General features: G+C 48.2%; 1 protein-coding gene across 5 annotated transcripts in view; it reads left to right on the top strand.

Moving 5' to 3' along the window:
- LOC139416085 (insulin receptor substrate 1-B-like) overlaps positions 1-22,526 on the top strand; it is a 79,393-nt gene that overhangs the window by 6,000 nt on the left and 50,867 nt on the right. For 3 of the 5 annotated variants that reach the window (XR_011635055.1, XM_071164347.1, XM_071164349.1), the window contains exons 2-3: positions 13,665-13,969; positions 14,138-17,312. Coding sequence is in view for 3 of the 5 variants with exons in the window: in XM_071164347.1 (XP_071020448.1) it covers positions 13,665-13,969; positions 14,138-17,312 (3,480 nt within the window). In the remaining 2 variants the exon portion in view is untranslated. Of the gene's footprint in view, positions 1-13,664; positions 13,970-14,137; positions 17,313-17,518; positions 19,555-19,744; positions 20,738-22,526 lie in introns of those variants that run through there. The other 2 variants (XM_071164346.1, XR_011635057.1) reach the window with 2 other exon arrangements.

The following is a 22,526-nucleotide window of genomic DNA, read 5'->3' as shown; positions in this document are numbered from 1 at the left end:
ATCCTTGCTGAGTATAGGACTCATTTTACTGTGGATATAGATACTTTTGTACCTGTTTCCCCCAGCATTTTCACAAGGTCCTTTGCAGTTGTTCTGGGATTGATTTGCACTTTCACACCAAAGTACGTTCATCTCTAGGAGACAGAACGCGTCTCCTTCCTGAGCAGTATGACGGCTGCGTGGTCCCATGGTGTTTATACTTGCGTACTATTGTTTGTACAGATGAACGTGGTACCTTCAGGCTTTTGGAAATTGCTCCCAAGGATGAACCAGACTTGTGGAGGTATACCAATGTTTTTCTGAGGTCTTGGCTGATTTCTTTTGATTTTCCCATGATTTCAAGCAAAGCGGCACTGAGTTTGAAGGTTGGCCTTGAAATACATCCACAGGTAAACCTCCAATTGACTCAAATTATGTCAATGAGCCTATCAGAAGCTTCTAAAGCCATGACATAATTTTCTGGAATTTTCCAAGCTGTTTAAAAGGCACAGTCAACTTAGTGTATGTAAACTTCTGACCCACTGGAATTGTGATAGAGTGAATTATAAGTGAAATAATCTGTCTGTAAACAATTGTTGGAAAAATTACTTGTGTCATGCACACAGTAGATGTCCTAACTGCCTTGCCAAAAATTAACAAGAAATTTGTGGAGTGGTTGAAAAACGAATTTTAATGACTCCAACCTAAGTGTATGTAAACTTCTGACTTCTACTGTATATAAATAAAGTATTTAGTTTTTTTAGGTTTAATACATTTACAAACATTTCTATAACCCTGTTTTTGCTTTGTCGTTATGGGGAATTGTGGGTAGATCGATGAGGAAAACAATACATTTAATCATTTTAAAAATAAGGCTGTAACGTAACAACACGTGGAAAAAATCAAGGGGTCTGAATACTTTCCAAATGCACTGTACAATTAATTACCTGTAAGGTCAGTCAATCAAGCAGTGAATTTCAAACACAGATTCAATCACAAAGACCAGGGAGGTTTTCCAATGCCTCACAAAGAAGGGCACCTATTGGTAGATGGGTAAAAAAAAGCAGACATTGAATGATCATGATGAAGTTATGAATTACACTTTGGATGGTGTATCAATACACCCAGTTGCTACAAAGATACAGGTGTCCTTCCTAACTCAGTTGCCGGAGAGGAAGGAAACCTCTCAGGGATTTCACCATGAGGCCAATTTTGACATAAAAACAATTAGAGTTTAATGGCTAATGATAGGAGGAAACTGAGGATGGATCAACAACATTGTAGTTACTCCACAATACTAACCTAATTGACAGAGTGAAAAGGAAGCCTGTACAGAATATAAATATTCTAAAACATGCATCCTGTTTGTAACAAGGCAGTAAAGTAATACTGCAAAAAATGTGGCAAAGCAATTAACATTTTGTCTTGAATACAAAGTGTATGTTTGGGGCAAATCCAATACAACACATTACTTAGTACCACTCTCCATATTTTCAAGCATAGTGGTGCCTGCATAATGTTATGGGTGTGCTTGTAATCGTTAAGTACTGGAAAGTTTTTTTCTGGATAAGAAGACACGGAATGGAGCTAAGCACAGGCAAAATGTTAGTGGAAAACCTGGTTCAGTCTGCTTTCCACCAGACACTGGGAGATTAAGTCACCTCTCAGCAGGACAATAACCTAAAACACAAGGCCAAATCTTATCTGGAGTTGTTGACTCAAGAGGTTGAATACTTATCAAATCAAGATATATTAATGTTAGAATTTTTCTTCCACTTCACAGAGTATTTTGTGTAGATCGTTGACAAAAAAAAATAAAATTGATCCCACTTTGTAACAGAACAAAATGTGGAAACAGTCAAGGGGTGTGAATACTTTTTGAAGTCACTGTAGGCCTCACTGATCCTGGATCTATGTCAACAGTTTCTCCCCCACACACAGCACTACGCATGGAGTGGGTATGGGATGTGGTTGCCAGATTAGGGAGACCGGGAGCAGGGAGGGAGAAGAGAGGGAGGAGAGGGGGTGTTTCTCACTCTCTGTAGTTGTCAGCCAATAAACAATCGGCAGAGCAAACCAAATAAACGACCCTGTCGACTCTTCGTCTGGTCAAACATTTTGACATCTGTCTTTTGGCATATCTTGTGTCAATTGTGCCACTGAATTCTCTGTTACTGAATGACAGCTTAACTCAACATTGCTCAGAATGCTGCCACCCTCTCCTCCTGTTTGTTTAGTGTTGTGTTATAAGTGTAAATCTATTTTCTCTGACTGGTCTGAAGTTTAGACATTTCTCAGTCAACCCCAGCGCCAGCCAGCTACATCAATCTACACCCATACGGCTCATATTGCATATAGGGTCTAGCTCATGCGGTTTCAACATTTTCCATCTCTTTCATGCAGACGTTTGACAAAATAATTTTTGAGGTGTATGAGGCCACCTTGTGTGCACACCCACTCACACACAACCCTTGGGATTCCAACCCATATAGAGTAAACGGGTATATCATACAGTGCTTGGAAGAGTCGACAACAAGCTCCTCCCATTTTAAATGATGCCATTGGAAAAATGGGCGGAGTCTCTGTGTCAGTGACCATCTAGTCTTCGGGGTTTCCGTCCAGTAAGCTGAAAGTGTATGGGGGTAACGTGAACCCCCACTTGTACAGTTGGGAGGGCAGAAGGATTCACACCCACCCAGATACCTTTTCAGTCGAGCAAATACTGTGCTGCTGCCACTTTCAAGTCATGTCAGTCTCCTTGATCCTATAGCAGTGCTTGGTGACATGCTATGGCTTGAACTGAGGTTTTGAGCCAAAGCTGACACATTGAGAGGTAGCTACAGTATTACGTCACAGTGCTACATTATTATTGGCAGTGTATGTGAGAACAGGGGCTACAATGGAGAGAAATGCATTCTCTCTCTCTCTACACACACACACACACCCTAACACACACCCTAACCCTAACCCATAACTCTCATTGTAACCCTAACCCTAACCCATAACTCTCATTGTAACCCTTACCCATAACTCTCATTGTAACCCTAACCCTTACCCATAACTCTCATTGTAACCCTAACCCTTACCCATAACTCTCATTGTAACCCTAACCCTAACCCATAACTCTCATTGTAACCCTTACCCATAACTCTCATTGTAGCCCTAACCCTAACCCATAACTCTCATTGTAACCCTAACCCTTACCCATAACTCTCATTGTAACCCTAACCCTAACCCATAACTCTCATTGTAACCCTAACCCTAACCCATAACTCTCATTGTAACCCTTACCCATAACTCTCATTGTAACCCTAACCCTTACCCATAACTCTCATTGTAACCCTAACCCTTACCCATAACTCTCATTGTAACCCTAACCCTTACCCATAACTCTCATTGTAACCCTAACCCTTACCCATAACTCTCATTGTAACCCTAACCCTAACCCATAACTCTCATTGTAACCCTTACCCATAACTCTCATTGTAACCCTAACCCTAACCCATAACTCTCATTGTAACCCTAACCCTTACCCATAACTCTCATTGTAACCCTAACCCTAACCCATAACTCTCATTGTAACCCTAACCCTTACCCATAACTCTCATTGTAACCCTAACCCTTACCCATAACTCTCATTGTAACCCTTACCCTTACCCATAACTCTCATTGTAACCCTAACCCTTACCCATAACTCTCATTGTAACCCTAACCCTAACCCATAACTCTCATTGTAACCCTTACCCATAACTCTCATTGTAACCCTAACCCATAACTCTCATTGTAACCCTTACCCATAACTCTCATTGTAACCCTTACCCATAACTCTCATTGTAACCCTTACCCTTACCCATAACTCTCATTGTAACCCTAACCCTTACCCATAACTCTCATTGTAACCCTAACCCTAACCCATAACTCTCATTGTAACCCTTACCCATAACTCTCATTGTAACCCTAACCCTTACCCATAACTCTCATTGTAACCCTAACCCTTACCCATAACTCTCATTGTAACCCTAACCCTTACCCATAACTCTCATTGTAACCCTAACCCTAACCCATAACTCTCATTGTAACCCTAACCCTAACCCATAACTCTCATTGTAACCCTAACCCTTACCCATAACTCTCATTGTAACCCTAACCCTTACCCATAACTCTCATTGTAACCCTTACCCATAACTCTCATTGTAACCCTAACCCTTACCCATAACTCTCATTGTAACCCTAACCCTTACCCATAACTCTCATTGTAACCCTTACCCATAACTCTCATTGTAACCCTAACCCTTACCCATAACTCTCATTGTAACCCTAACCCTTACCCATAACTCTCATTGTAACCCTAACCCTAACCCATAACTCTCATTGTAACCCTTACCCATAACTCTCATTGTAACCCTAACCCTTACCCATAACTCTCATTGTAACCCTAACCCTTACCCATAACTCTCATTGTAACCCTTACCCATAAGCTTAAAATATCCTTTGTCCCACAAGGGAGAATTTTCTTTGTTTAACTATCCTTGTGGGGACTTTGGGGGATTTCCTGTACCCATGAGGAGCCCACACACACACACACACACTATCCGTGCTGCGTTCTGGGAAACTCACCTGGAGCAACCAGGGACTGCCTTCATCTTAATATCTCGCAGGCTATCTCCCTCCCTCCGTAACTTTCACAAATACAGCCCAGCTGCCATGCAGAGACCGAGAGAGATATTGAGATCTTGATTTGTTCAGCTGGGTCCAGGGGGGCCATATGGCCAGTAAATACAGTATCAAGCTGTAAGAGAAGCTTATTTACCAACCTATTTATATTCACTGGAGTGTATCAAGGCTGAAGTAGGGTATTAGAAGTATGGAGCATCATCGTTTGCCAGGCAAATAAAGTCCTCTGGCTCACAAGCCACCTCAATAACTGTTGTTGGACCTAGTAAACAATGAAGCAGTGTAAACTGGAGATGAGAGATGAGATACACGGCACTGTCAAGCCAGGCGCCAGGCAGGGGCACTGTGCGCGCGCACACACACACACACACACACACACACACACACACTAGGAGGTAAACCGCTCATTAAACTATAGTGTCATACACAACCAGCAAGCCACAACCCAGAACAAAGGCCCTTCCAGGTCTGTCTCGATGATAAACAGCTACTAAGCTCTGATCTACAGTCAGTGTTCCCTTTTGGCCTCACATGAACCACAGATATATTCACTGGTGTATGATCCACTAACCCCATATTAGCTCTGATCTACAGTCAGTGTTCCCTTTTCACTTCATATAACAGACATGACTATTATCTAATACTCTGACTCTATATCAGTGCAAGCCAAGACACCACTTCACCCATGTGGATACACTTGTCTCAAGGCATGGCTGTAGTGTAGTATTTATACCCAGCCCTTGTCATCCAGTCATCCAGGCAGGCGGTATGATCCGGACCTCACCGGTGGCCGCCTCGGCCGGGGAGGCGATTAAAAGTTAAACCCAGTTAAACTGCTGCTCATCTCCCTAATTAGACCGTAATTGTTGTCTCCGGGTCGGCCTGACCCGGCGCTGCCCGACGGGGACAACAGGATGGTGGGTGTGAACCGGAGCTAGCTTAGCCTAGAGCTATTTTGGCCGCTCCTTCTCTGTGTCACAAATGGCACCCTATTCCCTATGTAGTGCACTACCTTTGACCAGAGCCCGGGTCAAAAGTGATGCACTACATAGGAAATAGGGCACCATTTGGGATGCCGCCTGAGTAAGCACTGTGAGCTGGACCCTCCCTCCTCCTTCTCACGTTAGCCACAGGGCCACGGGGTCATTTCCTATGCAGAAAATAGTTGACACCCATTAACACCCTGTAATTTCATTCAACATGTAGGGCTAGCCCGTGTTTTGCTGGGCAGGTAGATCCCCTGTTGCACAATAGACCCATGTTCTCTCTCAACAGTCAGCTACTGTAAAACGTCAGCCCGAAGGCTCGGCTCGACATTTAGGCTTGAGAGTGATCAATTTAAATCCCCTACACGTGCTTCATATGCATGTTATATGTGCAACAAGCGCAATTTATCCCAAGGATAGTCGGTAAGTGTCCCATAATTTGATTGACATGAGGGAAAGGCTGAGAGAGGAACACAATCGATCACGTCGATGAGCATGCATAGAAACCTTTTTATGGCGATATTGATCTGCTGGTTGATAGCTAACCACCAGCTCACCGCACGCTGCTGCAGGACCAGATCAATGGGTTCATCTCAGTGGTGAATGAATTGGACTTCTGCAGCTGCATTGGCATGAAGAAAACTGGACAGGTTCCAGTTAATTCCATTGGTAGTCCTCCTCTGCTATATTACTTTGGCTTATCTTGTACTTTTGGCTGAGTGATGAAGACTAGGAGACGAGAATAGACCGCCTCTTCTGGTATGCACCTGGTGTGTGTCTTCCTCCAGCGCAGTCTTCATCTGTCAGTGGTTCTGTGAGCACACAAGAGCCTTGACGTGGCGCTCTTTATTGATTGCTGCCAGGTTGACGAGGCTGTTGTGAAGACCGACCAGCACGCTAGCTAACCTTCACGCTCACTTTCATGTGGTGCTTTAGCGATGACAAATCTGGATGCCTCACTGATAATTGTGTGCGTGTGTGTGTGTGTCTTCATAACGCACACCATATGTGCGAACTGAGCCTTAGGGAGGTGGTGGTGTTGTGTACGTGTTGTGTTTTTTCCTCCGGGGGGGCCGGGAGAGAGGGGGATGGATCATGAGGGAGTGGGAACGGAGGAGAGGTGGGGGAGTAGAGGAAACAGACTGGGACACTCGGCAGTAAGGGAGATACTTTTTGGAGGGGACCCACGGTTTTATTGACACACACAGACACACACACACACACTAGACACAGCTGTCCTGTGTCTCTCCGCACTGGTAACTCAGGGTGATGGCGAGAGATGAGGGGGAGAGATAGCCAGGCAGGCAAGATGGTAAGCGAAGGGACTTCAGGCCTCAGATGTCCAGCTTGTTGGCTTCTTTAGTGGCGTATTTTAGAGTGTTGTGGCATGCTAGGGCACTGGGGTCAGCGGCATGAAACAAGGCCTAGTGGGAAAAGGATCTTTCCATGCCAGCTCTAGCTTTCAGTGATTAGCTGAGTGCATTAGCGAAACTAGGAGAGATAACGTTTTTACGCCTAGCACTCACAGATATCGATCCCCTCCATGAATCTGATGCGATTGGAATGTAAAAATCCACAAAAAGCGATGGGGGGCGGGGGCGCCACACGGTTTGGGAACCCCTGCCCTACTTCATAAAATGATCATACATACAGTACAGTAGGCTACTTCACACCAAAAACATAGGTTCTAAATGTAACCTAAAGAGACTTTTTGGTCAAATGAAAGTTGAGAAACTAAACCCTCAACTTCACTACAGCGTCTGACTAATAAAATAGACTATACATTATGCAACACTACTGAATCCTACCAGACATCACACATGCAGCCTACCGGCCAACTGAGGGCTACTCCAAGGCACAATGTCCATACTGAACCTACATGTCAGAGTTGAGGGCATTTCCATGGAAAAGGATCCATGAGCACCAACATGTGAAGTTCATAGGAGCATATCAAGTCGGGGGTCAGATGAAATGAAATCTACGTCTATCTTTTTTAGAAACTGGAATAAGCAAAGGCTTTGATTTCTTGTCAAACAGATGGAGAACGGGTCATAGGAAACATCCAGACCGAAAAAGTCTTTAAAGGTGTTAGAATTACATCGAAACACAATAATGTAAAACTAAAGACTTCTGGCAACTAATATCAGCACTTACTGATATTTAGTTAAGGATATATATTTTTTCCTTCTGTAAGTTTAAAGGGACACTTCTGCTCCCCAGAGCCAGATGAACTTGTGGATAAAAATCGTATGTCTCTGCGTGCAGTTTGATGGAAGTCGCTAACTAGCATTAGCGCATTTGCTAACTAGTGTTATGGTAACTGCTAGCATGCTAGTAAATACCATAGCCTTCCAGACAATGGCCTAACACTAGTAAGTGCATTGGCTCGCGAAACTACCTCTTAACTTCCTTCATACTGGATCCATTGCCAAAATCCCAAACAATACCTTTATGAAATATTGCCTTGTGCCTTGAAATTCAGTAACCAAAAACCCCACACAGATCATTAAGATATTTTCAAAATGTTCTCCCTTTTGAGGAGGGAGGATCATGAAATTTCACAGAAGTAATGAGTAAAGGTAGACCTATCAATTAGTTATAGTGTTTTTATGTTAATTAACTATTAAGTAATAAAAGTGAAATTCTGTACCTATTATTCTGAAATTCTATTAATGATTTGGTAACAGAATTTCTGCAATTTAATTGGCTACAGGGAGAAATTGTAGTGGTCACAAACCACAGTTGGGTCACCTGCTACAGTCCTTCCTTCCACTGGCATACTGTTATGTTCAGCTCTTTACCGTTTTCTTTCTCTTTCTGTGGTCATTTCCAAACGCCTGAAAGTACCATGTTCATCTGTACAAACAATAGTACGCAAGTATAAACACCATGGGACCACGCAGCTGTCATACCGCTCAGGAAGGAGACGCGTTCTGTCTCCTAGAGATGAATGTACTTTGGTGCGAAAAGTGCAAATCAATCCCAGAACAACAGCAAAGGACCCTGTGAAGATGCTGGAGGAAACGGGTACAAAAGTATCTATATCCACAGTAAAACGAGTCCTATGTCGGCATAACCTGAAAGGCCACACAGCAAAGATGAAGCCACTGCCCCAAAATAGATGGCAGTATGAGGGAGGAACATTATGTGGATATATTGAAGCAACATCTCAAGACATCAGTTAGGACCCAAGTTAAACATTTTAAAGGCAATACTACCAAATACTAATTGGGTGTATGTAAACTTCTGACCCACTGGGAATGTGATGAAAGAAATAAAAACTGAAATAAATCATTCTCTCTACTATTATCTGACATTTCACATTCTTAAAATAAAGTGGTGATCCTGACTAACCTAAGGCAGGGAATGTTTACGAGGATTAAATGTCAGGAATTCTGAAAAACTGAGTTTAAATGTATTTGGCAAAGGTGTACGTAAACTTCCGACTTCAACTGTACACACGCACACACGCGCGCGCGGCTAGCAGCCTCACAGGTTCATGTGCAAAGGACAAACAGCTGTTACGACCCCCAATAAAGGCAGGGCTGAGCTGGAGCAGGAGGAAGCAGGGGGAATACCGTAGTGCCTTGGAGCCAACAAGTCATAATCACACCTTAAGTCATATAATGGCCTGTGGAGAGATTCCCAGCAAGACATCTACTGTATATGCTTATACTCGTCTTGAGGGGGTAGAGAAGGGTCCAGTTAATAAAGTATGCATGAATAGTGCAGTGTGTGTGTTCTGGACTTCACACTGCAGTTGGTGGTAGCCATACGTGAAGCTGAACGTTGTCATAAGGTTGTAGTTAGGTTATAATACGTGACCTATCTTGTATGAATAGAGTAGTGTGTCAGAGTGTGTTCAAACTGCAGTGTGTTACATCCATTAATCACATGTTGAACTGAATGTTTCCGTAATTTTTATTTATTTTTATTTTACCTTTATTTAACTAGACAAGTCAGTTAAGAACAAATTCTTATTTTCAATGACGGCCTAGGAACAGTGGGTTAACTGCCTGTTCAGGGGCAGAACGACAGATTTGTACCTTGTCAGCTCGGGGATTTGAACTTGCAACCTTTCGGTTACTAGTCCAACGCTCTAACCACTAGGCTATCCTGCCGTAAGGTTGAGGTACAGAAACGATGGGCTATATGAATAGAGTAGAAAGTGCTCTACTTATCCTGCAGTTTGGCTGTAGCCACAGACTAGCCACGTGGAAAAGCCATCTGAAGCTGAATGTTGCGATAAGGTTGCCCTACAGTTGTTTTGCTAGCTGGAACCGTCTGCTGTTCACCCAGAGAGGTGCTCCTTGTAGCCCAGGAGTACAGGGTCACTTTGACTCCGTCTTCACCATCCTGTAGTCTTATGAATCATCAAGACCGCTGCTGAGGGCTTTGGGAAATGACCGCTGTGTGTGCGTGAGGGCTAAGCTCGTTTGCAGTGTTATGTATCCCCCCCCCCACCCCTGTCCCTCTGTCCTTGTGCTGGACCTGACTGCACGGCCACCCCACTGGGTTTTCATTGCGTGAGCTAAAGGCCTTGCTCTTTCTCCACCGCTGGCTCTGTTAGTAACACTCTGCCAGGGAGAGGTCCCTTAGGGGACAACCAGTCACATCTAGAATTCACACACTTCTGTACACCTCCTACTTCTGGAACGTCTGAAAGAGGTTGGTACGATGGCAGGTTGGGTAGCTGAGATGGATATTATGGCCACTTTAAGGCGACGATAAGTGCAGCAGTGGAACCATGTACGCAGAGAGTCTGGAAGCACGTTCAGGGAGCGAATACATTCAAATAAATAAATGAGCAAAACAAGAAACACAAACAGCGTGCCGTCATGAAAAACAGGAACAATGACGACTGGAGAGGAAACCAAAGGAAGTGACATATAAAGGGCAGGTAATTAAGGAGGTCATGGAGTCCAGGTGAGTGTCATAATGCGCGTAACGCGCCCTAACGAACAGCCAGGTGACCTACGAGGCCGGAGAGGGAGCACACGTGACAAGCTGATGCGTTTAACTGAGCTAGCGGGCTGCTCTGACTGCTGCAGACGGCGTGTGTGGGTGCGTGTGCACGTGCACTCTGTGCGTGCGTATCACTAGCAGGTGTAGGAGGGAAAGCAGTGGCCTTGCAAGACCCGAGATCAAAGAAGGCTGTTGTGGGGTTGAAGTGGGAAACTTGACGCTCGGCTGATTTCTAAGGATGTATTCATAACAAGCAACACAGGGCTGCTTCGCGGATAGCTGAGGAGTTGTTTGGGATAAATGAAATGCCCGGTTGAGCGGTATTTGGCCTGGGGATCTGAGGCCGTGCGTGGGAAGGATGGTCAGCGGAGGGGGATTGTAAGATGGTGACAGGGAGAGATAGTGTGAAGGAAGGATGGCGGATCTATTTTGACTTCCATTATTACCCTTCAAGTCAAGTTTCTGTCGTCACTCAGTAGATCCCGGAAAGTCTACGTCTTTTCCTTCCTCGTGTTTCATTCATTCTTTAACTTCTGCTTTCATTTTTCTCAGGGACCTTTTATTTTCCTTCTGCATTCCCTCATCTGTCTCAGTCCCTCTGCCTCAAAATCTACAAAACACATTTTTCTGGTGGTAAATCTTTATGCAGCTGGCAACAACACACACACACACACACACACACACCCACTCAGACAGCGGTCGATTAAATAGTCGTGCTTGGCTTAGAGTGACTCATCTAATGCAGAGGACATGCATCGGACACAGCCAATGGTCTACGTTGTTTTCCATGTGTTTGGTACCATTGATTCCATTCCAGCTATTACAATGAGCCCGTCTTCCTACAGCTTCTCTCACCAGCCTCCTCTGTCTGGCATAACAGCTATTCTGGTGTGCCTTGATGTCCTGGTTCATCATCCATTTAGCGGTAAGAAAGCCAGAAGAACATACACACGCAGGTTTCCCATTCCACGGCCACAACTGAATGTTTTGGAAGCGGGGAGTGGAAATGTTAGTCATAACAGATGGTCGAGTCTGTCGTCGTTTTGTTTTTGCGTTCGTGCCGGAGGTTTTTGTCCATACACGTGGTTGTGATTATTGGGTTAAACAGAAGGCACGGGAGAGACAGAGGAACACATGCTTCCCTGCACCTAATTGATACCACTTCATGTATGTGCGCGAGCACATACACACAAACATGCACACGTGCACAGTCCAGTATGATAATGTTGGAGGCTATGGAGAAGTAAGGGCTTTCTTGTGTTTGGTTGAAGTTGACAGAGGTGCCTCTAAGAGCTATCAGTCTAAACATCTAAGCATTTAGGCCTAGTCTTAAAGCGAGTGTGGGTCGTTTGCTTGCGAAGGATTCATTGACACCCATTCTTATCTATTAAAGCCGTTATTAAACACGTGTTCTGGTTCCCTTACCTACCACTGATATTAACAGAGGACTTCACTGTTCAGTATTCAGTGAGTGACCTGTAAATGAGGGTCTACTGTAACCAAACCTTATACAGTAAATTAACATTTTTTTCTATGGGGTTGTAATGTATTCAGAACGTCTCAAACCTGCAAACGCCAACCAGGTGTATGGAAAAGAAGTCGTCCTAAGGGCTACAGAGATGGGCGGGATGGATGGTAAATTATCAACACCGACCATACCGATCACTTATCGCAGGCATTTTGCTGATATCGTTCTTCACAACAAGTAGCCTGTTCTACAGAAATTAAGTTTGTAATTAAAGAAGTTTGCTAATGCGGGTGATCGTTAATGGGACAATTGATGGCTACAACCATCAAACTAGTAACAGTAGTTTAAAGGATAATAAGAAAAGAGGAGTGGTGCACATGAATGTTATGAACCTATTGTTCCATTTATCGTTATCACATCAGTTCAGACAGTTTATCACGCTGTGGATTTTTGTCCATATCGCCCAGCTCTAATCCGCAGGAAGTCGCCTGTAGGCGTTGCAAGTCAGGTAAAAGACAGGCTAGTCTTTTTGTTTTCAGTCATTGTCCTTTTGAAGTGCCTGAATCCTCAACCGTTTACATTTTTCACGCGTGTGTGTGTGTGTGTGTGAGTGTGTGTGTGTGTGTGTGTGTGTGTGTGTGTGTGTGTGTGGCCACCGAGTTGAAACATGCAGCTGCATGAAGAGCAGGACTCACAAGCCCGCTGTGGATTGTTCAGAATTTGTTAAAACACTAGATATCAGCACAGTTTGCATAACAGCGGAGGCTTAATCGTGTGTGCTGGGTAAATAGTGGTGCTTTCACCTCACATTCCCTCGTAACTGAGGCACGACGGTCATGTTGGTCTGTTTTTATCTCTATATTCCCTGTATCCGCCCACCTGTTTTAATCTCTATATTCCATCCCTCTATCCACCCACCTGTTTTTATCCCTCTATCCACCAACCTGTTTTTATCCCTCTATCCACCCACCTGTTTTTATCCCTCTATCCACCCACCTGTTTTTATCCCTCTATCCCACCCACCTGTTTTTATCCCTCTATCCACCCACCTGTTTTTATATCTCTATCCACCCACCTGTTTTTATCCCTCTATCCACCCACCTGTTTTTATCCCTCTATCCACCCACCTGTTTTTATCTCTCTATCCACCCACCTGTTTTATCTCTCAATCCACCCACCTGTTTTTATCTCTCTATCCACCCACCTGTTTTTATCCCTCTATCCACCCACCTGTTTTTATCTCTCAATCCACCTACCTGTTTTTATCTCTCTATCCACCCACCTGTTTTTATCTCTCTATCCAACCACCTGTTTTTATCTCTCTATCCACCCACCTGTTTTTATCTCTCTATCCACCCACCTGTTTTATCTCTCAATCCACCCACCTGTTTTTATCTCTCTATCCACCCACCTGTTTTTATCCCTCTATCCACCCACCTGTTTTTATCTCTCTATCCACCCACCTGTTTTTATCCCTCTATCCACCCACCTGTTTTTATCTCTCTATCCACCCACCTGTCTCTCAATCTCTATATAAAACACTTCTCTCTCTCTCTCTCCTCTATATCCATCCCTTCTGTCCTTCTTTCCAGGTAAGGTGGCTAGTACCGACACCGGTCCGGGAGGGGACTACGGTGTACCCACCCCAGGCCCCGCCTTCAAGGAGGTGTGGCAGGTCAAGGTGTGGCCAAAGGGGCTGGGCCAGGCCAAGAACCTGGTGGGTGTCTACCGGCTGTGCCTGACTGAGAAGACGGTCAACTTCGTCAAGCTTAATTCAGACGCCGCAGCCGTGGTCCTGCAACTGATGAATGTGAGGCGCTGCGGTCACTCCGAGAACTTCTTCTTCGTGGAGGTTGGTCGTTCCGCGGTCACAGGCCCCGGGGAGTTCTGGATGCAGGTGAGATGAGATGTAACACAGGTCTAGTCTCTGGGGTTGCAGCTCTGAGTGGTCACTGTGTTTTGATTGGCAAGCTGTGTATTCATCCTAATGCATGACCATTTGATGTTGGCTAAACTTAAAGGAAAAGAGAACCCATAGAGTATAACTGTGTTCTGTCTCATGCAGGTGGATGACTCTGTGGTGGCCCAGAACATGCATGAGACCCTGCTGGAAGCCATGAAGGCCTTGAGCGAGGAGTTCCGCCAACGCAGCAAGTCGCAGTCCAACTCCGGACCAGGAGGGGGCGCTACAGCCTCCAACCCCATCAGCGTCCCCTCGCGACGCCACCACCCCAACCCGCCCCCCAGCCAGGTGGGCTTCACCCGCAGGCCCCGCACTGAGCCGCCTGGAGGGGCTGGAACTGGGGGCAACAGTGCCAATGCATCGCCCACTCCCCACCACAGCTTCCCCAGGTCACGCACAGCAAGCGACGGGAGTAAAGGTGAAGAAGGTGTGGGTGGAGCGTGTGGAGGGGTAGGGCAGAGTTCCAGTCTTACTACCAACGGGTCCTGCTCCACCACGCCCATCCTCAGGTCCAAATCGGCCCGCTCGGCCCCCACCCTGGCCAAGAACAAGCCCATGGGCCTGATGCGCTCTGTCTCCACCCCATCCCCCTCCCCGGCCCCCAGCCTCTCCTCCAGCTCCGGCCACGGCTCAGAGTTTGGGATAGTGGTGGGTGCGACCGGAGGAGGGGGTGGTGGAGCAGGGTCCAGTGCATACAGCCGCGTCCCCTCGCACAACGCTTCCGTGTCGGGCTCCCCCAGCGACTATGGCTCCTCGGACGAGTACGGCTCCAGCCCTGGGGAGCAATCCTCCCACTCTCTCCTGGCCCCCTTCCCCAACATGCCTGGAGGGTCAGCCGGGTCGGGCGGCCACGGTCAACCCCTGGACGATGAGGCTGCTAACTACACCCTAATGGGTCAGCGTGGTGGTGGTGGAGCCACGTCATCTGGCTGTCTGCCTGCTGGTGCATCCAGCTCAGCCCCTTCCCACCAGGCCCAGACCAAGAGGGTCTTGCGTCGCTCCTCCAGCCGGGAATGTGAGGCTGAGAGGGGGCTGCTGAGCAAGCGGGCGTCCCTGCCCCCCATGGCACTGGAGCGCCTGGCCCCACGGCCCCGCAGGGGGGAGGAGGAGCAGGACGAGGATGCGGCCGACTACGCCATCATGTCACGAAGCACCAGCAGGGAGTCCTTCACCACCTCCTCCTCTTCACGGAGAGACTCTGAAATAAGCCCAGGTGGAGAGGGGGGAGGAGGGGGGTACCTGGATGTGGCTGGAGAGTTGGGTGGAGGTGGAGGTGTAGTGCGGGATAATGGCTACATGTCCATGCTCCCGGGAGGAGTGACCCAACCCCCTGTCAACCTCACCAACTCTCTTTCCGCCTCGGTTGCTGACGAGTCCAAGCTGGCGGACGACTACATGGCCATGACACCCAACAACAGCGTATCACCGCCACAACAGATCCGGCCCCCTCCCGGAGACGGCTACATGATGATGTCACCCAACAGCAGCTGCTCTCCGGACCAGCGTGGTGGCCTGGCAGGCGGGGCCTGGGTGGGCAGCAGCAGCGCGGACAGCCGGGCGGGCAGCGACTACATGAACATGTCCCCCATGAGCGCCCGCTCGGCCAACAGCAGCCCCCCTCCCCCCGAGCACCCCCCTCAGACAGACCCCCATCCCCTTCAGCAGGCCCCTCAGACAGACCCCCATCCCCTTCAGCAGGCTCCCAAGATGGTCTACTCCTACTACTCACTGCCCCGCTCCTACAAACACACACCACCTGGTGGACACTTTGAGGACGGCCGAGGAAGGAGGCCCAATGGGAGCAGTGGTGGTAGAGGGGTTGGCAGAGCAGTGGGTGGTCGTCAGGACCCCAATTTGGGTGCGGTCCAAGGTCGCCACCTGTCCCTCTCCTCGTCCTCATACTCCTCCAGCTCGGCCAGCAGCGAGAGCCTAGGGGAGAATGAGGACAGGTCTTCCCAGGGAGCAGGCCCCTCAGGTGGGGGAGCTCACTCTAAAGACATAGGGCTCCTCCAGCAGAGACGGGCGGCCCCCAAGCAGGGCCAGCAAGGGGGAGCCAGGACCCGGCCGGTCAGCCTGTTTGTGGACGTTTCCAAAGCCAACACCCTCCCCAGGGTCCGTGAGAACCCCCTCCCCCCGGAGCCCAAGAGCCCAGGGGAGTATGTGAGCATCCAGTTCAGAGGAGGGCCAGGAGGTGGGGAAGGGAGGGGACTCAGACATGGAATGTCCCTCCCTCGCGGTTCCAGCCAGCGCCCCTCACACCAGCCCACGTCCTGCCTGGGGGGGTTCCTGCCCCTCTCCCGCAGCCCCTCTGCCCCCCTGACACCCCTCACCCCACCATCAGCCTCTGAGTATGTCAACATGGACCTGGGGCCCTCTCCGTCCCCCTCGCCCCTCTCCCTGACACTGCTGGGCTTCCCTTCCTTCCCCACCCCTCCTACGCCCCCTCCCATGGCCCTGGCACCCAAGGCCCGCGGTGTGCTCAGGGTGTCCCCTCAGCAGCAAGTGGAACCCGAGGGGGTTGAAGCAGGGCCCAGGATAAACAGACAGACTACCCGCGTTGTGGTGACTCAATCAGAATCCCCTACCTCCTGTGGGGACTATACAGAGATGGCCTTCAGCCTGAACAACAACAGCGTTGCCAGCTCCATGTCCAACAACACCTCCTCCAAAGCCCCCTCCCCAGCCAGCCCCGAGCCACCAGTCCCTGTCCTCACCTTGGGCCTGGACTTCCCCCTGGCCAAAACCGGGCCCAACCCAGACCACGGCGCTAAAGTGATCCGGGCCGACGCCCAGGGCCGCAGACGCCACTGCTCCGAAACCTTCCTCCAATCCCCCTCTCTCCCTCCCCAATCCTCCAACTCTTCCTCTGTCGCCTCCCTCTTCCCGGAACACGCCCAGGCTGTGGCTCGCCGTCTGGGGTTGGAGGGCGTGCTGTGGGGAAACGGAGCATCAGCCGAGCATCTCCCCTCGCAGTTCCTCCATCCCGGGCCTGGCCTGCCCTCTGCCCAGACTTCATCCATGGAGCAAGGCCTCAACTACATAGACTTGGACTTGGCTAACAAAGAGAACCATCATTCAGCCCTAGACGGGTCTTCAACCGTCCAGGCCAACCCCCTTCGCCTCTACTCGTCCATGTTGACTGGGGGGGCCGGGGCAGTGGCGTCCAGGGCTGGAGTGGGGGGCAGTGTAGGCTCCAACCTCAACACCTATGCCAGCATCGACTTCTATAAGTCAGAGGAGTTGCGAACGCATCAGAACGGAAACAAGGATGGTACAGGTAAGATGAACTGTTTTTTCACATCTGCTCCTTTTGTCATATTTAGGTAGTAGTCTAAATGTCCTCGCTCTCTCTCTCTCTCCCTCTGTCTCTCTGTCATGCTCTGTGTGCAGCTTTGGTTGCTCTCCTGAGCCTCTTCTTATGCCACCTCTCTCTCTCTCCCACCTCCATCGCTGTGTCCTGCTGCTACTGTCGAGATTATTCAGATGAAACAGTGGCCTTTTACATAATCAAATGAAACTGAGCAGTTCTGTCCGTTTATGTTCATATTCAGGCCCACCTGGCGCCGGATTACGCACACACACACACACACACACACGCACACACACACACACAGAAACCAATCAGATATTTGTTACTGTCTATTTAAGCCTAAATCAAAGATATGGTTAGGCTGCTATCTGTAGCTAAGTACATGCAATGGTTTTATCTGCAAATCTATTTTGTCTAAAGGGCAGAGCAATATGAAACCTTTTTAAAATTCAATGTTCATTTGTAGCGGTTGCATAAGGCTGAAACAACCTATTAAAACAATTCTTATTCCATGAAAATGTGCTTATCAATTTTTTTCATGTCTCGGACTGCACATTCTATTCAATTTTATCAACAGAAAATATCCATTTAGATAAAAGTTCATAGCAAATTCTATAATAGCCTTGCGTTTTGCTACATGTATGACAAACATCTTCTCTGAGAAGGAGACAAACGTTATCTGTAAGAGAAGGCTGTCTTCCCTGACCTAGCCTGAGCTGGCTCATTAGAGAAGCCCGTCTTCCCTAAGATTGATGAGGGAAATCTCTGTGGAGTGGTACTGCTTGACCTACAAAAGGCCTTTGATACAGTTAACCACTGTCTCCTAATCTCCAAACTGGAGGCACTGGGGTTAAGCAGTATCCCTCTAACGCTGGGTAAAGTCCTACTTATCAGGAAGGGAGCAAGTAGTAGAAGTTAATGGCTCACTGTCTCAGGCAAAACCAATAAGTTGTGGCGTTCCGCAGGGGAGCGTGCTTGGTCCTCTGCTGTTTTTATTGTATATCAATTATATGAAAGACGCTTGTTCTTGCCGTCTTTTTCTTTATGCGGATGACTCTACACTTCTGGTGTCTCACAAAAGTAAAACTATGTTGGAGAGCATACTTAGCACAGAGCTTACTAACATTAGCAAATGGCTTGGAGATAATAAGCTATCTCTGCACTTAGGGAAAACTGAAGCAATTATTTTTGGATTCAGACCTAAATTGAGTAGGTCCTCTGAAATCAGAGAGGAGTTACAGGGTGAGGTGCTGACTACTAAAACCTCTGTTAGCTAACTGGGATGTATCCTTGATGGAAGCTTGGGAGGTGTGAGCATGTCCAATAAGGTGCTAGGGAAGGTTAATGCCAGGAGTTTTTGGGTAGAAAGTCCAAGCTGCTTGATAAGGACTCCATGAAAGTGCTAGCTACTGCCCTCATTCAATGCCATTTAGTATATGCTAGTACTTCCTGGTTTGGGGGCTTAGCAAAGCTTATGAAGGGGAAGCTCCAGATAGGCCAGGATAAGCTAATCCTGGTAATATTGAAGGTGAGTCCACATACTCATATAGGCAGGAGCTGCTTTATCGAACTAAACTGGCCTGTTGAGGCTAGGGTGTCCCAGATTAGACTAGGTTTGGTTTACAGGAGTATTTATGGTCCTGCGCCCAGATATCTAAGTGATTACTTTCCTCATGTTAGGGATGCACACAATCACAACACCAGATCAGGTGTTGCTGATGTGTGCTTATACAGGTTCAGGAGTAATGCTGGGAAAGGTACCTTCTTGTATACTGGAGCCTCAGAATGGAATGAGTTGCCTCTGCCTATGAAAACATGCTCCCGGTCGAATTAATAAACTAAACTAAACTATCCTGAGCTGGCTCATTAGAGAATCCCGTCTTCCCTGACTTAGCCTGAGCTGGCTCATTAGAGAATCCCGTCTTCCCTGACTTAGCCTGAGCTGGCTCATTAGAGAAGCCCATCTTCCCTGACTTAGCCTGAGCTGGCTCATTAGAGAAGCCCGTCTTCCCTGACTTAGCCTGAGCTGGCTCATTAGAGAATCCCGGCTTCCCTGACTTAGCCTGAGCTGGCTCATTAGAGAATCCCGTCTTCCCTGACTTAGCCTGAGCTGGCTCATTAGAGAATCCCGGCTTCCCTGACTTAGCCTGAGCTGGCTCATTAGAGAAGCCCGTCTTCCCTGACTTAGCCTGAGCTGGCTCATTAGAGAATCCCGTCTTCCCTGACTTAGCCTGAGCTGGCTCATTAGAGAATCCCGGCTTCCCTGACTTAGCCTGAGCTGGCTCATTAGAGAAGCCTGTCTTCCCTGACTTAGCCTGAGCTGGCTCATTAGAGAAGCCCGTCTTTCCTAACTTGGCCTGAGCTGGCTCATTAGAGAAGCCTGTCTTTCCTAACTTGGCCTGAGCTGGCTCGTTAGAGAAGCCCGACCACTGTATCTGTATAGATAGACCCCAGTTAAACCCTGAGTGGGGATTTATAAGCCGATACTAACTATTAAAGTACTGAGTGGTGGAGCGTTAGCACTAGCTAGCCTTCACACTGTGGGCCTTTATGGAGGATTTTAGCCCTCCACAGTGGGTTCTTATTGGGAACATGTTAGCATGGTCGCGTAAGCCAGGCAGCATGGGGCAGAATGTTACACGTTGGCTGTGAATGTTGAGAGGGGGCCAGCGTTTCACTAACTCACAGTGCTCCCAAATGCCTCTGTACAGTGACCCCTCCTCTCTTCATCCCTCCAGTCCATTCCGCCTCCCCCTTTTTCCTTCTCCAATAAATGATCCTTTTGTTCGGGTGTTTCTGCCGTGGTAGGTTGCCAGCTCCCTTCAGCTGGGCCAGGCTGGACTGAACTGAACTGAGCTCCCCCCTCTCCACTTAAACGTGTTTTCGCTCTCTCTCTCGTCACAACCTCTCTCTCATCTCTTTCTCTCCTTTCTCTGTGTCTCCTCTTCTAATCTTCTTTCTTCTGTCTTGTATCCTCTTTCTGCTCTTTCTATTCTCCCCCTCTTTCTCTCCTCTCTCTCTCTCTCTGCTCTTCTCTTCCCCCCTCTTTCTCTCCTCTCTCTCTTTCTGCTCTTCTCTACTCCCCCTCTTTCTCTCCTCTCTCTGTCTCTTTCTCGTCTCCCCCTCCTCTCTCTGTCTCTTTCTCGTCTCCCCCTCCTCTCTCTGTCTCTTTCTTTCCCTTCCCTCTGTTTTCCCATTGTGTCTCGCTCCGTCCCGGAACGATGAGAGAAGGCAGATAAAAATAGATTTTGGGAGTGCATGGGAAGTACCCCTCTTATGGAGGAAAGAGGAAAGCGACTAGGATAGAGTGCCAGATAGGAATAGAATGAGAGCCAGTGTGAATGAAGTGTGAAGAACCCAAAAGTACAGACTGATCCGTGGATTACGACGTGGTATGGAAGCAATTATTAGTCTCGTCTGTGCATTTATGTAGGCCTAAGATTTTAGGTAAACTAACTCTGGTCCATGGTAATTGTGGGGATTTCTTTCTGGCAAGCTCCAGCATGTGCGGGTGTGTGTGTGTGCGTGTGGTGGGGTGGGTGGGTGGGGGGTGTGGAGGACTTGTTTAACTATACTTGTGGGGACCAGAAGAGTAAACTAACAAAGATCGGACCAACTGGGAGGCATTTTGTTTGTCCCTACAAGGTGAAGTGTTATTTTGAAGGCGTTAAGGTTAGAATTAGTGTTATGGTTAGAATTAGAATTAGGTTATAGGCGCTAGGGTTAGGTTTAGGGTTAGGTTTAGTTAGGTTTAGAGTTAGCGTTAGGGAAAATAGGATGTTGAATGGGAATGAATTGTGTCTCCCAACAAGGTTAGTTATACGAGACTGTGTGTGTGTGTGTGTGTGTGTGTGTGTGTGTGTGTGTGTGTGTGTGTGTCTGTGTGTGTGTCTGTGTGTGTGTCTGTGTGTGTCTGTGTGTGAGTGAGTGTGTGTTTGTGAGAGTGTGTGTGAGAGGCTGTCTGTTTATGTAGAGTTTATTCGTGGGTGTGTACGTCATGTGTAGTGTACAGTGCACACGACTGCATGCCTGTGACCGTTTATGTGTTTTTTAATGGGAGCTTTAAATGATTTAGATGGGAAGTGCGCTGTGAACACGTGGCCCCTCCTGAAACACACACATCTGTGTTTAGGGTTACCTCATACTTATGTATGTTTCAACTACGGTGTCCTGCACATATGCTTCGTCAAAAAGGAGAAAGGCGATTTGGATGGTTGGGGCGAGTGCATGTGTTTACCAATGAGTGATGTGAAGTGGTTTTCCTGTAAAGTCAGATGGTGGAAATCCAATCCCCCTGTAGGCCATGCCAACATGTTTCAGGAAGACCATGTGACACTCTATTAGCCGTCTCACCACCATGCCTCGGGCTGCCCCTCTAACCTCCACATTACAACGGTTCATAATGTACCTCGATCCTTGGTCATTTGAAAAAGGCGACCTATGCTAAACTGACACCTAGCCCCTAAACCGACACCTAGCCCCTACCCCCTAAACCGACACCTAGCCTCTACCCCCTAAACCGACACCTAGCCCCTACCCCCTAAACCGGCACCTAGCCCCTACCCCCTAAACCGATACCTAGCCCCTACCCCCTGAACCGACACCTAGCCCCTCCCCTTTCCCTACCCCCTAAACCGACACCTAGCCCCTCCCCTTTCCCCTACCCCCTAAACCGACACCTAGCCCCTACCCCCTAAACCGACACCTAGCCCCTACCCCCTAAACCGACATCTAGCCCCTACCCCCTGAACCGACATCTAGCCCCTACCCCCTAAACCGACACCTAGCTCCTACCCCCTGAACTGTTACCTAGCCCCTTCCCTCCTAAACCGACACCTAGCCCCTCCCCTTCCCCTAGCCCCTAAACCGACACCTAGCCCCTCCCCTTCCCCTACCCCCTAAACCGACACCTAGCCCCTACCCCCTAAACCGACACCTTGCCCCTACCCCCTAAACCGACACCTAGCCCCTCCCCTTTGCCCTACCCCCTAAACCGACACCTAGCCCCTCCCCTTTCCCCTACCCCCTAAACTGATGCCTAGCCCCTATCCCAGGTCCCTAGCCCCTATCCCGGGTCCCTGGCCCCTACACCTAGCCCCTACACCGAGCCCCTATCCCGGGTCCCTAGCCCCTACACCTAGCCCCTATCCCGGGCCCCTATACCAAGCCCCTACCCCAGGC

Source organism: Oncorhynchus clarkii, chromosome 9 (genome assembly GCF_045791955.1).
Source record: "Oncorhynchus clarkii lewisi isolate Uvic-CL-2024 chromosome 9, UVic_Ocla_1.0, whole genome shotgun sequence".
NCBI lineage: Eukaryota > Metazoa > Chordata > Actinopteri > Salmoniformes > Salmonidae > Oncorhynchus > Oncorhynchus clarkii.
Note: the sequence above shows the minus strand (reverse complement) of the source record. Positions and strands in the feature narration are given on the sequence as shown.